This window comes from Cetorhinus maximus, chromosome 4 (genome assembly GCF_964194155.1).
Source record: "Cetorhinus maximus chromosome 4, sCetMax3.hap1.1, whole genome shotgun sequence".
NCBI classification, from domain to species: Eukaryota; Metazoa; Chordata; class Chondrichthyes; order Lamniformes; family Cetorhinidae; genus Cetorhinus; species Cetorhinus maximus.
This window is the reverse complement of record NC_135882.1, coordinates 162,843,329-162,863,296: the sequence shown is the minus strand read 5'-3', so window position 1 is coordinate 162,863,296 and position 19,968 is coordinate 162,843,329. Positions and strand designations below refer to the sequence as shown.

The 19,968-nt window shown below is 40.7% G+C and overlaps 1 protein-coding gene across 1 annotated transcript in view; it reads left to right on the top strand.

Annotated features, from left to right (window-relative positions):
- Window positions 1-19,968, top strand: part of afg3l2 (AFG3-like AAA ATPase 2) — an 85,143-nt gene that overhangs the window by 56,490 nt on the left and 8,685 nt on the right. The window contains exons 10-14 of the mRNA XM_078541062.1: window positions 4,818-4,971; window positions 10,238-10,345; window positions 12,783-12,908; window positions 14,412-14,522; window positions 18,087-18,202. Coding sequence (XP_078397188.1) covers window positions 4,818-4,971; window positions 10,238-10,345; window positions 12,783-12,908; window positions 14,412-14,522; window positions 18,087-18,202 — 615 coding nt within the window. The remainder of the gene's footprint in view (window positions 1-4,817; window positions 4,972-10,237; window positions 10,346-12,782; window positions 12,909-14,411; window positions 14,523-18,086; window positions 18,203-19,968) is intronic.

Sequence of the window (19,968 nt, the reverse complement as noted above, 5' to 3'; positions counted from 1 at the left end):
AGTATTATTGCTAATTTGGTTTATCCAATCTATATGTAGCTTAAGGTCATCCAAGACTACTGTAGCACCCTTGTTACATGCATCTCTAATTTCCTGTTTACCTTACTACTGTTTGGAGGCCTATAGACAACTCCCACTAAAGTTTTCCACCCCTTGTTGCTTCTTAGCTCCGCCCAGACTGATTCTACATCTAGATTTTCTGAGCCATCTAGATTGCCCATCACCTGCTAAATTGAAGGTAATGTAAACCAAGTTTATGCAATCCTGTCCTCTTAATTTAGCCGTTTCAGCACCATATCATTCTGGTGAGTTTGTGTTTTACACTCAACAAGGCCATTCTATCCTTCCTGAGGTGCAGTACCTGAAGCAAAAAGTGCTACTTCAGATGGGTTCTGAAATGTAACTTCCCCTTTTGTATTGCAGCCCCATTAGAAAAAAGCTAACGTTCCGTTCCTTTTGAACCTATGCATTGCCTTTTAGTGATTTGACTATCTGGACATCCAAATCCCTTTGCTCCTCAACAGCTTCTTGTTTCTCGCCATTCCATAGACCATAAGATGTAGGAGCAGAAGTAGGCCATTCGGCCCATCAAGTCTGCTCTGCCATTCAATGAGATCATGGCTGATCTGATAATCCTCAATTCCACTTTCCTGCCTTGTCCCCATCACCCTTGATTTCCTTACTGATTAAAAATCTGTCTATCTCAGCCTTGAATATACTTAATGACCCAGCATCTATAGTCCTCTGCGGTAAAGAATTCCACAAATTGACTACCCTCTGAGAGAAGAAATTCTTCCTCATCTCTGTTTTAAATGGGCGCCTTCTTACTCTCAGATTGTGCCCTTTGGTCCTAGACTCTCCCACAAGGGGAAACAACCTCTCAGCATCTACCCTGTCAAACCCCCTAAGAACCTTATGTGTTTTAATAAGGTGACCTCTCATTCTTCTAAACTCCAATGAGTACAGGCCCAACCTACTCAACCTCTCCTCATAAGAAAATCCCTTCATCCCTGGGATCAACCTAGTGAACCTTCTCTGGACTGCCTCCAATACCAATATATCTTTCCTTAGATGAGAGGACCAAAATTGTTCACAGTATTCTAGATGTGGTCTAACTAGTGCCTTGTTTAGTTTTAGCAAGACTTCCCTATTTTTGTACCCCATTCCCTTTGAAATAAAGGCCAACATTCCATTTGCCTTCCCTCTTACCTGTTGAACTTGTATGTTAGCTTTTTGGGATTCATGCACAAGGGCTCGCAGATCCCCCTGCGCTGTAGCCTTCTGCACTTTTTCTCCATTTAAATAATATTCAGCTCCTCTATTCCTCCTAACAAAGTGCATAACCTCACATTTTCACACATTATATTCCATCTGCCAAGTTTTTGCCCACTCACTTAATGTGTCTAAATCCCTTTGTAAACTCCTTGTGTCATCCTCATCACTTACCTTCCTGCCTATTTTTGTGTCATCCGCAAACTTGGCGATAGTACATTCACTTCCCTCATCTAAGTCATTAATATATATTGTAAATAATTGAGGCCCCAGCACTGATCCCTGTGGCACTCCACTACTTACAGGTTGCCATCCAGAAAATGCCCCCCTTATCCCAACTCTCTGTCTTCTGTTAGTTAGCCAATCCTCTATCCATGCTAATATACTACCCTCAACGCTATGGGCCCTTATCTTATTAAGTAGCCTTTTGTGCAGTACCTTATCGAACGCCTTTTGGAAATCCAAATATATAACATCTGCTGGTTCCTCCTTATCTGTCCTGCTTGTTACCCTCTCAAAGAATTCTAATAAATTTGTTAGGCATGATTTTCCCTTCGTGAAGCCATGCTGACTCTGTTTGATTAGATTATGTATTTCCAAAATGCTCTGCTATTATATCCATAGAACCATAGAACACTACAGCACAGAAAACAGGCCATTCAGCCCTTCAAGTCTGTGCCGAAATATTAATCCGCTAGTCTCACTGATCCTTTATAATAGACTCCAGAATTTTCCTAATGACAGATGTTAAGCTAACTGGCCTATAGTGACTGTTTTTTTGTCTCCCTTTTTGAATAAGGGTGTTACATTGGCCGTTCTCCAGTCCTCTGGGACTTTTCTCTAGTGTTAGTTATTGTATTTATTTCCTCCCCCGACTTTTGCCCCTTGGTTATTTAGTATTTTTGGAATGCTATTAGCATCTTTTACCATGAAGACTGAAGCGTAGTATTTATTCAACTCATTCATAAAATATTCCAATTTTCTTTCTTGGATCGAAAGTGGATTACTTCACACTTCCCCACATTGATGTCTATGTGCCACAGTTTTGCCCACTGACTCAACCTGTCCCTTAATAATTTCTTGTTCTCATCTACACTAATTGTGCCTCCTATCTTAATGTCACCTGCAAACTTGGATGTAGAACTCTCTTATTTCTTCATCCAAGTCATTAATGGGTATGATGAAAAGCTGCAGCCCAGTATAGATCCCTGGGGAACACTACTTGTCACATCCACCTAATTGGAGTATATTCCCTATATACCTGCTCTCTGTCTTCTACCTCCTAATCAATTATTGACCAGGAAATCATCATTCTGCATTTGCACTTACTCAGTGACCAGACCTGTTGATGATATATTGGGTTCCAGAGCAGTCTCTTCCTTTAAGATCAATCTTCAGGGTTTTGACTTACTAAGCAACACATGAGTGATATGAGGTAAGCTCTTTACCTTTTCATTTAAACAGTATATAGCTGGCTTCAAGTCTGCCTCTATCTTTGATGCATTTTTGTCCTACTGAGAGTGAGGGGTTGTACTGATGGTCATGGTGCTCACCTTCTAGTTTTTGCATAAGGCAATCCCAGATCAGGTGTAGTGTGAACCATAGATAGAATAGAGCTTCTTGCACTCTGCTGCAGCTCCACTGTAAAAGATCAGCAACAACTGTGCCAGTTCCCATGCATTCCACTGCCTTCACTAGCCACATAATACCTGAAGGCAGTTGCCAAAAATACATTTTGTGAAGTGCTATGCTGTGAATTTGAACCCTTTACTTTTATTTTACTGTTGGATCTTTAAAAAGAAATCACAGCTGTATTTGAACTTCAGACTCAGAAGATAATATCTAGTACTGACTTCCTGATGCTCCTATGCCATGCCAAATAAATCAATGCAAGATTTTTGACAGGGAAATTGGATTTCAGCTTCCACACAGTCCATGATGCTAAGGTGTAGAATTGCATATATGTTAAGGACAAAGGCTATATTTAAGTACAGCTATTACTAGTTATGAATGTCACCAATATGAAACTGTGGTGATGAAACTATGAATTGTTGCTATATGTTTCTGAATCTCTGATGTTAGTCTTGCTGTGTAGCCTGCTGCAATCTGTCACCTTTTTTCTGTTGAGGCTACCTCTTATCGACAGGCTATAAATTAGCAGCTCAGAAGAAAAGTCATATGGCGTTAAATCTGCTTCTCTCTCCACAGATGCTGCCCAGACCTGCTGAGTTTTTCCAGCATTTTTTGTTTTTATATTATATATAAATTAGCAAGGTTCCTTTTGTGGTGTAGAATCTGCAGTTGTCAGTTTGTCCCCATTTATTTCCCCACACTTTGCAGAAAATCAGTAGTCAAAGCAGCATTTTCAAAAGAAAACACAAGGATATCCTGTTTAAACATTCATTAGTCATGCTTCTACGCTACCTTTCCAGGTTCGGGTTAGTTTGTTGAAGAATAAACTCTTCTTTCTGCTGAGCTTAACCTGACAAAAACTGCATGCAGAACCATTAATATAACCAATTATATATTTACTCCACTTTCTGTTTGTTTGTCCAATGGTTTTTTCCCTTATCTGATTTTTACTTTTGATTTGGGTGAGGACCTAAGGTACGTTACTCGTTTTGAGTTCCATCGTCACTTGATAGATTGACATATTTCTTTTAATATTCAGATGAGATCTGATTTACATGTTTGGTTTTGAACAAGCAGATTAATTATATTACTGTCATCTATTGATTTAAATCTAAAGTCATTACCTGATTCCCAAAGCTGACTGACAATCATCTGTATATAGGTTTTTAGTACAACTGCTGTAAGAGACGTTTTTGGTCCATGCAGATGCAGATAAATTATGCCGGATAGCCTCATATATTTGAAGGGTTGTGGGGTCTAAATCAAAGACTTTCAGGTGAAAAATCCTGATTTGTGTCAGTGTATGTAGCTAAATGATTGCTCTCTGGCACATATTTCAGACTGAGTGCTTCTGTGCAAATTATCTATTAAATTTGGTATATGAGGTGCAAGTTCCGTTGAAAACTACATTGTAATTAGCTTTTAATCCGATGTTAATTGCTCCAGCATTGGTGGCATGCGTTCTGCCGCTTACACTTGTCTATTATTTGTGTTCTGTCGACAAAAGACTGAATTAATGGCAGTTGTCAGATGAGAGGCAGAAGTCAGAGAAAAGGGGAAGAGAGCCTCCAATTAGCACCTTTTATCCTTTGTGCTCAGAAAATGTTAGCATTCGGATTAATATTGTCTTATTAACAACAGAGAGAGATCACCTTAATTTGTTACCTTTCCTCATTTTCATCCCCTAAAAAATACACGACTTAATAGTCTCCTCCTGTGCTGTAATTTTTATGATTCTGTGATGAACCTAGATGGTTGGCTGTAGAGTGCTTTGGGACAACTTGAGGTTGTCAAAAGTATTATGTAAATGCAAATTTTTCTTCTTCCTTTCTACAAATTGATGAAAGCCAGCCAGCCTGATTTCAGTAAATTTATACCATGTACACATCTCAAGTAACCTGTCTGTCTTCCAGGTGAGAGACCTGTTTGTGATGGCTCGGAAGAATGCTCCTTGTATCCTTTTCATTGATGAGATTGATGCAGTTGGAAGGAAAAGGGGTAGAGGTAACTTTGGAGGACAGAGTGAGCAAGAGAACACTCTAAATCAGCTCCTGGTAGAAATGGATGGTAAGTAGAAGTCACTGGTTAAAGTAGTTGTGACTTTGGTGTGTGTGTGTTGTCTCTGTTGTGTGCGTGAATGTAAAGTTCAATGCCTATTGAGTCACACATCAATGTAAAACTTTTATCCTCGGTTGTAATTCTGAGTTCAGATTTGTGCATTTTCAACTGATAACTGCCCTTGTCATAAAGCCAAATGACCAGCATAATCTGAATCCAACCCTCCTCAGGTTCTCCCAAAGTGCATGGTTTCTGATTGTATCTCAGTTGGAGGGGGCGATATACGTAATATGATATGTAATTCTTTGCACAATCTTAGGGAATTCTGGAATTTATCATGTTTTGTTAGCTGCAGTAATCACCCATATTGAAAATTATCTTCTATTTGTAATGGATCACTTATAATTGGAGCATCTATTTGGAAGGAAACATCATCCCAGCATTGTGAGGTATTTATGCAACCATGCAGTAATGCAGTAAAGTGATGGTCAATTAAAGCTATGTTAGTGCAGATTGTTCATGTAAAGGTGTTACAAAGGAGACGACATAAGTTTTGATATTTGAGTTTTAACATGGTACATGCTATTTGTAGGAGAGTTTCTGTAACTGTACCTAAGCATTTTCACACTGATCTTCAGAGAGCTTTTCTTATTTCCATTCACTTTGGTGACGGTGCATAGCTGAATGCGTGGATGGAAAATGGTACTTTTGGCTTCCTTCTTTCCCCACCTCATTTTTCAGTAAAATAATTATTGCTCAGGGTAAGATAATACTCCACTGAAGTATTGTGTATGTGTTACATTTGGTTTTTTCCCCTTGCCCCTGCCATTTTACATGTTTCTATGCAGCTGTTACTCCCAGACCCACAGCCACTGCCAGTACTTCTTTGTTTAACCAGGAGGTGGTGCGCAAGAATAATCCAAGTTGACTGCCTGCTTACTGTTTTGCTGCAGATGCAGACAAAACTTCTTCATGTGTGGAATTGTATGGCTGAACACCTCCACAAGAAGCTTTTGATTCTCTCTCCTTTCCTGTTGTCACTACTGTGCCTCTGCTTGGTTCCTCTTTCTTGCTATGTTTCAGATTGTGGAAATACAGGGACATTCATGTCAGATGAGTCGATGAGAAGGATGAACCACCCGTGGCTAACAAAGGTGGTCAAAGAGGGTATCCAATCAAAAACTAAGGCATACAAAGCAGTGAAAACTAGTGGTAGGCCAGAGGATTGGGAATTTTTTAGGAACCAGCAGCGGATGACTAAAAAGCTAATAAAAAGGGAGAAAATTGATCATGAAAGTAAATTGGATAGAAATATAAAAACAATCAGCAAGAGCTTCTACAGGTATATAAAATGAGAGTAGCCAAAGTGAGCGTGGGACCCTTGGAGGATGCAACTGGAAAATTGATAACAGGGAACAGGGAAATGGCAGATAATTTAAACCAATGTTTTGCATTGATCTTCATGGTGGAAGACACTATAAACATCCCAAAGATATCAGATAAGCAAGCAGTTAATGGGAGGAAAGATTTGTAACATCTCTATCACGAAGGACAAAGTAATGGGACTAAAGGCAGACAAGTCACCAGGACCAGCACAGAATAAGCAGCAAAGAATCGTACAGCACAGAATAAACAGCACAGAATAAATTGCACAGAATAAAGAGCAGAGAATAAACAGCACAGAATAAATAGCACAGAATAAATAGCACTGAAAAAACAGCACAGAATAAACAGCGCAGAATCAACAGCACAGAATATTACAGCACAGAATAAACAGCTCAGAATAAATTGCACAGAATAAACAGCAAAGACTACGTAACACAGAATATACAGCAGAGAATGATAAGCACAGATTATACAGCAGAGAATAAACAACACAGACTGAACAGAACAGAATAAACAGTACAGTATATACAGCAGAGAATAATAAGAACAGATTAAACAGCACAGAATAAACAGCACAGAATAAACAAAACAGAATAAACAGCACAGAATAAACAGCAGAGAATAGTACAGAACAGAATATACAGGACAGAATAGTACAGCACAGAATAAATAGCACAGAATAAACTGCACAGAATCAACAGCACAGATTAGTACAGCACAGAATAAACAAGACAGAAAAAAAAGCACAGAATATAGAGGACTGAACAGTACAGCACAGAATAAACAGCACAGAATAAACAGCAGTGAATAGTACAGCACAGAATAAACAGCACAGAATAAACAGCAGTGAGGGTTTTAAAGGAAATGGCTACAGAGATAAGGGAGGCATTGGTTGAAATATTCCAGAGCTCACTGGATTCCGGGAGGGTCCCAGCGGCTTGGAAAACCGCTGATGTGACGGCCCTGTTCAAGAAGGGAGGGAGACAAAAAGCAAGAAACTATAGGCCAGTCAGCCTAACATCCGTCGTTGGGAAAATGCTGGAGTCCATTATTAAGGAAGAAATAGGACATTTAGAAAAGGTTAACACAATCAAACAGAGTTAGCATGGTTTTGTGAAAGTGAAATCATGTTTGACAAATTTGCTAGAGTTCATTCAGGATATAACAAGCAGAGTTGATAAAGGGGAACCAGTAGATATAGTGTATTTAGATTTACAGAAGGCATTCGATAAAGTGCCACATAAAAGGTTATTGCACAAGATAGGAGCTCACGGTGTTGGGGTAATATATTAGCGTGGATTGAGGATTGATTAACACACAGAAGACAGAGTCGGGATTAATGGGTCTTTTTCAGGTTGGAAAGACGTAACCGGTGGAGTGCCATAAGGATCAGTCCTAGGGCCTCAATTATTTACTATCTGTAATAATGACTTGGAGGAGGGGACAGAGTGTAATGTATCCAAATTTTCTGATGATACAAAAATAGCTGGGAGGGCATGTTGTGATGATGACATAAGGAATCTGCAAGGGGATATAGATAGGTTGAGTGAATAGGCAAAAACTTGGCAAATGGAGTTTAATGTAGGAAAGTGTGAGGTCATGCACTTTGGTAGGAAGAATCAAAAGGCAGACTATTATTTAAATGGAGAGAGACTCCAAAAAAGTGCAGCACAGAGGGATCTGGGTGTTCTTGTGCATGAAATGCAAAAACTTAGCATGCAGGTGCAGCAAATAATTAAGAAGTCAAATGGAATTTTGGCCTGTATTGCTAGGGGGTTGGAGTTTAAAAATAGGGAAGTCTTGTTGTAACTGTACAGGGTGCTGGTGAGGCCACATCATATTTAAGAAAGGATATACTGGCATTGGAGATGGTTCAAAAGAGATTCACTTAAGTTGATTCCTGGGATGAAGGTATTGATTTATCAAGAACAGCTAAACAGGTTAGGCCTTTATTCATCAGAGTTTAGAAAAACATAATTGAAATGTAAAAGATTCTAAGGGGGCTTGACAGGGTAGATGTTGATAAGATGTTTCCACTAGTGCGGGAATCTCGAACTAGGGGACGTAGTTACAGAATAAGGGGACACACGTTTAAAACTGAGATACGAAGGAATTTCTTCTCTCAGAGGGTAGTGAATGTCTGGAACTCTTTACCCCAGAGAGTTGTGGAGGCTAGATCACTGAAAGTATTTAAAGAGGAGGCAAATAGATTTTTGAAATATTGGGGAGTTGAGGGCAATGAGAAGCTGGCACGAAAGAGTTGTTGAGGCCTGGAGCAGATCAGCCAATTGAGGGGCCGAATGGCTTACTCCTGCTCTTATTTCTTATGTTCTTATATTACTTCCTGTCAGGTCATTGGGCCTGCAGTGTTTTACAGCATCATTCCCCATTGTCTTCCTGGTTTTAGTATTCTTTACTTTTGCCAAGAAAGACAGAAAGAAGAGAAAGGCCTTCTTGTTTGGGTAATTCTTCCAAATTCAATGGAAATATTGCAGTCTTTTTTTGCAAAAAGACCTGATTGCACTACAGTTGATTATTGTTTTGAGTTCAGTATTTAGATGGCAGTTTAAAACCTTCTGTAGTGAGAACAAGGCCTTTTATATTTTATTAAATTGTGAGTCCATTGGCAAAACATGGTGGAATAACAGGATATGGGATTACATAAAATTACAGCACAGAAATAGGCCATTTGGTCTAACTGGCCTATGATCCACATGAGCCTCCTCTCACTATACTTCATCTTACCCTATAATCAAATGCTTCTATTCCTTACTCTCCTGTGTTTATCTAACTTCCTCTTAAATGCATCTATGTTCATCATCCCAATAAGTAGGTTCCACAGTCTAACCACTCTCTGGATAAAGAAGTTTCTCATGAATTACTAATTGAATTTATCAGTTACTATCTTATATTTATGATGACCAGTTTTGGCCTCCTACCCTATCACAAGTGAAATTGTCCATAGGATCATACCCATTACTGTGATTCTCCACACAGTTGAGTCCCCAATCTTTCTGGAGCTGAGAGAAAATTAAGTTTCTTCACTCTTTCCACAAAGAGGAAGGGAAAACTGTATGGAGATTCACCCATCTTTCACAGACCCCTAAGTCACCAGTTACTGAACTCTGGCTGCTTTTTCAATTGAGGAATGGTGTCTAGCACAAAATTTTCTGTTGCTGTTCCTATGTCGTGCTTTTTTAATTGAAGATGAAACCGTACAGGCTGTTCCTACATGTTCTATCAGCCAGTTATTGGCATTTGCATTTCAACAGCCAATGAAAACTCCTGTATCATCTATTAATTTGCAGTGTTGGAAAGTATTATTGGCTGGGGTGAAGGCACTGTGTTTATATAGAAAAAAATTCAGAGCAAATGATGATTGTTCCAGTACATACATTCTCGTTGAGCTTACCCCATCGCAGAGCAAAGATGTCAAATTCAGGATAAAGTCAGTATATCAAGAGAACTTGGCTACCTTTCAAAAGTAAGAAATTCTGAACTTCTGTGAAATACATTTGCATTTTAAACATTATGGAGAAAAGACAGCTGCAGCAAGATTTACATAAATATTTTGATATTACACTTCTTTAGAGGATCTGTAAATTTAGAAGAAAATGTTCACTTGATAGTCATGCCTCAAAGTTGCACAGCCTGTGTTAATCTGTAACAATCCTCCATTCGCTCATCAAAAATTAGACAAATATGGAAGTGAAGCTTGGAACAGGCTGAGCTACAGAAATTGGCTCGAGTGCTTTCCTACTTCTTTCCTGTTGTGTTCAACTGTATGTTCTCGATTAGAGTACAGGAAAAGAAACGGTCCCGACCTTGACGCACATTGATGTTGTTGTATTAATGAAATCCTTGCATCGACTGCAATTGTTTTTGGCAGGGTTCAACACTGCAACCAACGTGGTGGTTTTGGCAGGCACAAATCGCCCAGATATCCTGGACCCTGCACTGATGAGGCCAGGTCGATTTGACAGACAAATTTTCATTGGTAGGTCGGAACATATTACATCTGCTTTATTTTGAGGCAAGTTGAAGCTGTGTGTATCATTTTATGCAAAGAGTATGTATCATTTTATGCAAAAACATATATGAGAGTAAAACATGAGAACACAAGAGATCGGAGCAGGAGTAAACCATACGGCCCATCAAACCTGCTCAGCCATTCAGTAGGATCATGTCTGATCTTCAGCTTCAACTCCACTTTCCTGCCCGCTCCTCGTATTGCTCGAACCCCTGAGAGACCAAAAATCTGTCTATCCTTTCCTTAAATATATTCAATGACCCACTGGAGTAGAGAATTCCAAAGATTGACAACCCTTTGTGTGAAGAAATTTCTCTTTATCTCAGTCCTAATGATCATCCCCTTATCTTGAGATTGTGTCCCATGTTTTAGATTCTCCAGCCAGCGGAAATAACCTTTTGGTCTCTACCCTGTCAAGCCCCAGTTTTGAAGAAGTCATATTGAACTCAACATTAACCCTGCTCCTCTCTCCACAGATGCTGCCAGGCCTGCTGATTTCCCCAGCACTTTCTGTTTTTATGTTTTATCACAGCTTACATTCCGATCTAGCTTTGTATCGCCAGCAAAAGAGGTATTAGAATTGGTGATACGCACTCTTGATTTAATTCTCACAGCAGAACCCTTTGAAAATTACTGTGCTTGGTTGGAAAATTCTCTTTGTCCTGTCCTTGGGACAGCTCACTCCTTCAGCTCCCTCAACTGGACTTCAGGTAACAGTGGGAGACCAAGGGAACAGCCTTTTCAGGTATCCTGTCAATTCCTGTGGGGCCTGCAGCCTAAAAATATCCAACTGCTGGTGAGCTTCTCTGCAAATGTCATGATTCCTTTGGAGAATAAATCATGTCTCTGGTAAAATGGCTGTGTCATCCTGACAAGACACACACACACACACACACACACATGTCACCCCCCCCCCCCACCCTTCTGTACTAATCAGGGAGCTTGGCAGGCAGGCTTTTAATTGATCACTATCTGGAAAGAGCAACCGGAAGGCCCCCCCTTTCAATGTTCAGGTTCCCAACATAAAAATGATTCAGATGTTTTCCACCCAGTGGGCTGAATTTTGCCGTCAGCGAGCAGGGGGCGGGGCCTGATCGCCGAAGCGTAAAATGACACAGGATGATGTCGGGCGGAACCCCCGAAGTTACCCCGCCCCATTTAAATTTTCAGGAAGGCGGGGGCACAGCCAAATCAGCTGTCTGCCCGCCGACCTGTCAATGGCCAATTGAGGCCATTGACAGGATCATTGAAACAATTAAAGGACCTGCCTGTCCAACCTTAAGGTTGGTGGGCAGGCCAGGAGCCCCGGTGGCAACTAGAGAAAACATGAAACCTCATCCACCGGTGGGATGAGGTTTCATGTAGGGATTTAAACAGTTTAATAAAGTTTCAGTGTAATTTATGACATGAGATGGGACATGTTAAGGATTTTTTATTTTTAATGTTTTTCAAAGTGTCAGCGATCTCCCTGAGGCAGCATTTAGCCTCAGGGAGATGTGCGCTCTTTCATGCGCATGCGTGAAAGACCGCACTCTCGCTTTTGGAGAATCCCCCCCCTGCCCCGCACAGGAGCGCATAGCGCGTCCCGCCGGACGTCACACTGGGCGGGCCTTAATTGGCCCGCCCACATAAAATGGCAGCGGGGCCCGCTTCTCTGGTGGGGATCAGCTCCCTGCCCGCCGGAGTTTGGGTCAGGCCCGCCCGGCAGAAAATTCTGCCCAGTATTTCAGATTGACCTGGTTTACTGATCCTGACCATCTAGTGATCAACTCTTGGCAATGCACATGTATAGATGAGGGCAAGATCACATTTGGTAAATGATACCAGTGTACCTCTTGCCTTTCCAAGCTCTCATAGGAAGAATAGTCACTTAAGGTGGAGTACTGGTAAAATTGCCTGTGGTTTCAAAACAGTACCGAGGGAAGAGTAGGGAAGCTTCGAATGAGATGGGGAGAAAATTGGATTTTAAAAAAATTGCCATTAAACATCTGAAACTTGTATCTTTAAAGCAATCCAGAGAGAAGCACTTGAGTTGGTGCAGCCTAAGCAAACTGACACAGCTTGTATTAATTCTGATCTGTAGACTGGATCTTGTGTGCTTTATGTCATATCCATTTTTTTTTTTCTAAAGCATGGAAAAGGTGGAACAGCACAAAATGCTGTTCCTTGCATATGTTATCTTTTTTGATTTCATTAGGAAGAGGATGTGCAGCAAATCAAGCTTCTTGCCATGGACAGGGAGAAGCGGGAGACCTGTTACTCAGGCCTGCACTTGTGTATTTCCAAGTATATGCTTGCAGCAGACTATCTTTAAAACAGCTCATAGGTAGATTGTGTTGATGTAACCTTTTGTTTTAAAATCCTTGCAGTACTAATTGTGCAGTGTGAACTTTTCCTAATAAAGGGCCACCTGACATTAAAGGAAGGGCTTCAATTTTTAAAGTTCACCTCAAACCCTTAAAATTAGAAACTTCTATCAAAAAGGAGAATTTGGCAAGGAAACTAGCAGCTTTGACTCCTGGGTTTACAGGTAAGTGTTAATAATTATGCCAATAGACTAAGATACAGTGCTGATAGTGCATAAATAATTTCCTCCTATTAAAATTGCAAAATTGTCAAATTTATGGTTGCACCTTTTAATTTTCTCTGGTCTATTTATGCATCTTTTAGCTTAAAATTAAATGTATAGATCTCTCCTCCAAGATTGGAAAATTGCAAGAATACTGTATTGTCCATTACAAGAGCATCGTTTGTAATAGCCTCTACATTTTTTTGAGGAACTGGCCATCTAAATAGTCTGTGGAAAACTAAGCAATGTTTTACTGAGACTTCCAAAAACATTTGACAAAGTTTCACATGAAAGCTTTCTAGTTATAAAGCACTGTGAATTAAGAGAATTGGGAATTTGTGATAAATTTGTTTAAGGCTATAAAATTTCAGGTACTAATTGTCAGGGTAGGAGGAAGTGTTGAATAGAGCTACAAGGTTTAGTGTTGGGATCCTTTACAGTTTCTAATGTGCATGAGTTTACACAAATTACTTGAATTGGAAACTTTATGCACATTGGTTTGCTGTCTTCATCATTAGAAGTACAAATGATCACACTTGCATTGATGTTACACCTTTTACAATTTCCGAGCATTCCAAAACAATTCACAATGAAGTACTTTTCAGAGGTAGTCACGAATAAAACTGAAGTCGTTGGGGATCTGGAGAACAATCTCCAATAGCTGGAGTCACACCTAGCACAAGGGAAAATGCTTGTTGTTGTTGGAGGCCAGTCATCTCAACCTCAGGACATCACGGCAGGAGTTCCTCGGTAGTGTCCTAAGGCCAACCTTCATCAATGACCTTCCCTTCATGATAAGGTCAGAGCAGGGCTGATGATTGCACTGTGTTTAGCTTCATTTGCAATTTCTCAGATAATGAAGCAGTTCGTATCTGCATGCATCAAGACCCAGACACTATTCAGGCTTGGGCTGATAAGTGGCTTGTAACATTCATGCCACATAAGTGGAAGGCAATGATGATCTCCAGCAAGGGAGAGTCTGATCCCTTGACATTCAATGGCATTACCATCGCCAATCCCATATCATCAACATCCTGGAATCTGATCAGAAACTTAACTGGGCTAGCCACATAAATGTCGTGGCAATCAGAACAAGACAGAGGCTTGGTATTCTGAGCGAATGACCACTCTTGAGGCTGGGTTGCTATCTTGGATGTTTCAACTGATCCAGCATCCGCAGGATGAGAACTCCTGATTCTGTTATCCTTTTATGTGCAAGAGTGGTTCCTGATTGCACTCCTAAATGGCCTAGCTCTAATTTTAAGATTGTACCGCCTTGTTCTGGATTCTCACAACAGAGGAAAGAGTTTCTCTGAATCTATAAATGGAGAAACTTGCGATGCCTGAAAATGTTGGTTTAATTCCCAATGAAACATTGTTTTCTGCCAGTGATAACTCTTGCTTTTGGAATGTCGTACTGGAAGTGAATCATATTTCTGTTCTTGATGACTTATTTTCCTTCAGGAGCTGACATCGCTAATGTATGCAATGAAGCTGCTTTAATTGCTGCCAGGCACCTCTCTGAGGCCATTATACAGAAGCACTTTGAACAGGCCATTGAACGTGTAATTGGAGGTAAGGGGTATGGGCGTTCTGAATATTAACACTTTACCAACAGCATTTAGAGCAACAGTGCTGAAACAATGAATTGTATTCATTGATTTTTAAAAAAACATCTGCAACAGCATTATTGATATTTCAATAAATTGTCATGAACTGGGTAATATGTACATTGAAACCTGGGACAAGTTCTCATTTTAATAACACGAGCTATGTCCCTGAAATGTGTAAGGAAGAAAATCCAGACTTGGCCACCCAGACTTCCGCTGCACACTTTGTAGTGGATAGTAATGGAGGAACAGGAGAAAATACATCAATTGAATGCAGCATTATGTTGGACCAGTAATAAAGCAGCTTCGTCTTGAAATTCCCTACATTGAGTCCCAAGTCTTGCCTGGGCCATTGGAAGATACCCTGATCTTGCACTCCCTTGAGTATCGGGTAGGGCAGGGTGACGAACTCTTGGAAGAGAAAGAGAATAAGAAAAAATTAAGATACACTTTGGCGTGGGGGAGGGGAATGCTGTCAAGACGGTGGAAATGAGACACCGGTAGCAGTTCACAAGTGCAGATGCATGCTGCACACCTGCGAGAATCGCATCTGAAATAGAGGGCAAAATCCATCCTGGCAGTAAACAAGCCAGGACACCGACAACTACCTCAACTACGGGAGGGAATCCCATAAAATTCAGGATGGTTCATCATTCTGTCGTAGAGTGGTATTTTCATACACTTGTCAATTGATTTTGTGTCAAGCCACTTGATATATGTTGTAGAGATTCAAAGGAAAGATGTAAAAGCAATTGTTGCAATATTTTCTAAGTAGAAACCACAGGAGGTATAATTTTTGGTTTAAGGAATATTGAGTAAGAATTTATTTTTGGTTTGATTGCATAGTCTCAAATATGTCCCTTAACTGGCAGCAAAAACAAACACTTGCAGCTGCTGGAAATATAAAAAATATTGTAAACACTCAGATCAGTTAGCATCTGTTGAGAGAGCAAACAGGTTATCATTTCAGGTGTGATCCCTTTGTCAGATCTGGAAGATAGTACAGATGAACAGAATTGTAAAATAAACAGAACAAAAGGGGAGAGAAAGCACTCGCATGCAAGAAAGAAATAGAATGAGTAGGAAAGTGGCAGACATAATGAGAAAAGACCAAGAAATTCAAGACGCTTGCAAGACATTGGGGAGAATTTTCCCCGTCGGGGGTGTTGTACGGGGGTGGGCATGGACCTGATCGGCGCCCTTGATTGTGTCCACGCCGCCATTTTACGTGGGTGGGCCAATTAAGGCCCACCCAGCATGACGTGTGCCTGGAAGCGCTGAGCGCTCCCTGTGCGGGCGGAGGGGGGTTTCCCTGAGCCGGGACCTGCGCTCTTTCATGCAAATGCATAAAAGAGTGCAGAAAACTCCGAGGCACAGAGTTGCCTCAGGGAGATTACTTTAAATTCCCAAAATTTTAATAAAGAAAAGAGAATTTTAAGACATATCCCCTCATGTGACAGTGTCACATGAGCTGGGACATGTCAATGAACATCAATGAAAAAATTGTATTTAATTTATAAACCCTTCATGAAACCTCATCCCGCCCATGGGCGAGGTTCCATGAAAAATACGAAGGCTGTCTGGGCTCTTTGCTTGCCCGCCAACCTTAAGGTTGGACGGGCAGCTCAGTTTATTAGTTTAATTGACATTTAAATGGCCTTAATAGGCCTTTGACAGTTTGGCGGGTGCGCAGCCGAATTGAAAATGTAAATGACGCGCGGTGACGTCGGGACGCCCGCCCAACGTCACCACGCATCATTTTACACCTCGGCGAGCGGGCCCCACCCCCACAGCCGAAGATTCAGGCCATTAAGAACATGTGAATAGTTGTGGAAGTGGTGGGTTGTAAGGTAGGTAGAAATGGAAGCACAAAAACAAACTGGCAAAGCATAGCAGGCTCCAGTGGCCCAGTAACCTGGGAAAAGAGAAAAGGAGGTTAACACCAATGATGTGGACCATCCACAAGCATAGCATCCTGACAAAAGGTGCTCAGCCCAATATCCAACCCACCTCCCTCTTCTCCAAAATACTGGAACCTTGCCTCACTGCCAGAAATTCCTATATAAGAGATGGTAAAAGTTTAGGTAATTAAAGTCATTATTAAGGCTAGAGGGCCACAGCGTGCCTAATAGATGAAGTGCTGCACTTCAAGTTTGTGTTGAGTGTCACTGGATTGTTGAAATGACCAAAGGTCAAAAGCTCAGAGTGTAATGAGGAATTGTAGTGGTGATAGGTAGCATGAGGTCTCAGACAGAATGGAGATGTTCTGAAATGCAGTCATCTAATCTACATTTAGCCTCCCCAGCCTGAAGTTGGTGGTTGTGTACACAAATTGCTGTCTCACCTGGATCCTGGACAGTGACAGGTGAATGGGTTATGAATTATCTCCTAGTCTGACTCATTCCACATGGAGTCTGGCTCAAAGTTCACTTTTCTGTTTTGGATCTATCTTCTGCACTGTTCCAATGAAACTCAGCCGTGCCTCAGTTGGTAGCACACTTACCTCTGAATCACAAGGTTCTGGTTTCAAGCCCCACTTGAGTACAAGAATCAAGCCTGACATACCAGTGTAGTATTGAGGAACTGGAAGTGCCACCTTTCGGATGAGATGTTAAATCGAGCCCCCATCTTCCTGTTTCAATGGAGGTAAAAGATCCCATGTCACTGTTTTAAAGAAGAGCAGGGGTGTTCTCCCCAGTGTCCTGGCCAATATTTATCCGTTAATCAACATCTCAAAAACAGATTATCTGGTCATTATCACATTGCTGTTTGGAGGATCTTGATGAGTGCAAATTAGCGGCCACGTTTCCTGCATTAGAACAGTGACTATACTTCAAAAATTATTTTAGCTGTAAAACACTTTGAGATGTCCAATGGTCGTGAAAAGCACTATATAAATGAAACTTTTTTATATTTTTACTTCAACCTAGGTGATCATCACTTCATTTTTCTATTAGCAGCCCTCTGGTCATAATATTAATGAATAACTATAACTATCACTTTCCCCTTGGCGGTATAGGTATGCCAGCATTTGGGAAGGGACATGTTGGATTTTTAAATTTAGGGATAAAAGAGACAACAGCTAAAGTGATGAAGAACCACCAGATCAGAAAGGGTTCAGGTATATGTAGGAGACGGTGGGATTGTATGTCAACACTACTTACTGGGCCTCCCATAGTGATGTAGGAACTCATGCACAGTGACCTATGGCAACCTCTGAAGATTTCATGGTAGAGAAGGCAACAGTTTTTGCTTTTTGTGTGACATGTAGATTTAAAGGGCAAACTCACTTAATTCTGACTTGAATACATTTGATGTGAAAATCGCAAGTCATTAAGTACTTTATTGATTTGGTTGCCTCATTAGTGTTATGTTGCAAAGGAAGTATTTCCTTTACACGTTTATTCAGGGATGCATGTTCCCTCCACCTAAAACGTTCATGAGTTCACTAAAGAAATTTGAACCTGCAGATTTTACGCTTTGTGAGTTTTTACATTTTGCAACATTTTCTCCCTGTCCTTCAATTTAGGGCTGGAAAAGAAAACCCAGATTCTACAGCCAGAAGAAAAGAAAACTGTAGCATATCACGAGGCAGGCCATGCAGTGGCTGGTTGGTTCCTGGAGCATGCTGACCCTTTGCTGAAGGTAAGATAAATTAAAGCAAATATTGGAAGCCTAATCCAGTGCTAAGTCATGTTTATAAAACTGTTGAGAGATTTCTCCCCTGTAGAGCCGGGAACATTGCTTCAGAATTCCAGCAAAAGAACCTAGAATATTCAGCGCTAACTCGGTTGAGTTAATATTCCCATTTGAACAATAAATTATTTGATGATATATGAAGAACTTTTACAAATGATCACCAAGAGACAACTGCAATTTTTTTTCATTCATTCACGGAATGCAGGCATTGCTAGCTAGGCCAGTATTTATTCCTTGGGCACATGTTTGGAGAGAGAAACTAGAATATCTGGTGGTGACAGGTAAAATGGAGGGCAGCAGAGTGAAAGGGAGACGAAGGAGGAAGTGCACCGACAGCTTAAGAAGCGGCATAGGTATGAGATTTGAGAATAACACCAAGATGTTGGCTGTTATCAATGACCATGAGAGTTGGAGATCCATGATCACTGACATTACAAAACATGGCACCGGTGGAAGAAGAATAATACATGAAATGTCTTTCCCTCTTAAAGGTGCCATATAAATGCAAATTCACAGAATGCTTGGTAGTGCAGAATTTGAATATTGCTGAAAAGAGAGACATATCTCTCAGCAATAATCACAGAATAGTCACAGCACAGAGGAGGCCATTCGGCCTGTTGTGTTTGTTCTGGCAATTGTTGGATGTATATTGTTGTAGGTACATTTTTGATTTTTTTGTACTTATGCTGGAAAAACAGCAAGTTAGTACTTGAAAAGCTGGAAGGCAAGTTCATATTTTGAATGTGCAATCTATGTTAGAGATATGATTGTAGTTGTTCTCTCTAAGGAAGTAATTATTGATTGCATAACATGAGATTGCCTCAGCTCTGAGACCCTAGCACTCAGGCCAGTACTGCTAAAACAGTTCCATATGAATGGTGTTGGTATAGCCATTATGGTGAAAACAAAGTGTAAAAATCCCATGGGAGATGCTGGGAAGCCTTCCATTACCATAACCTAACAAAAGATACGAAGGAGAGAACTTGCATTTATATAGCACCTTTCACAACTCGCCATCCAAAAAAGCTGATGATTCTTTATTCATGGGATTTGCACATTGCTGGCAAGGCTAGCATTTGTTTCCCATTCCCAATCACCCTTGAGAAGGTGTTGGTGAGCCGGCACCTTGAACTGCTGCAGCCCATGTGGTGTAGGCAAACGAACATTTTTGAAGCATGTCAGTGTTGTAATAAAGGGAAAGGGAGCAGCCAATTTGCACACACTGAGGTTCCACTAACAAGCGAGATGCATTTGTTTTATTAGATGTTTTATCAGTGTTGGTTGACGGGTAAGTATCAGCCAAGTTACTGCGAAAACTTTGCTATTCAAATAGTGCCGTGTGATCTTCTACATCCGCCTGAGAGAGCAGGATGGGTCTTATTTTAACGTCTCATTCGAAAGGCAATATCTCATACAATGTGCTCTCAGTACAGATGTGGGACTTGAACCCAGAACCTTCTTACTGTGGCGAGAGTGCTAACCACTGAGCCAAAGTTGACATAGGGTTTCAAATTAAACCTGTTTTATACTCCTACTATGAAGCATGGGTAGCCATCTCTATTTGCAAAGTTACGATCCTTGGCAATTTATCTTCACTGGGGACTTCACTATCTAAGAGAAAAAAGACACTTTCTCAGCAGGGGAGGATTTGAAGAAATCCAAATGATCCTGGTAATTGGGTATGGATAATATGTTGGAAACCACACTTCATG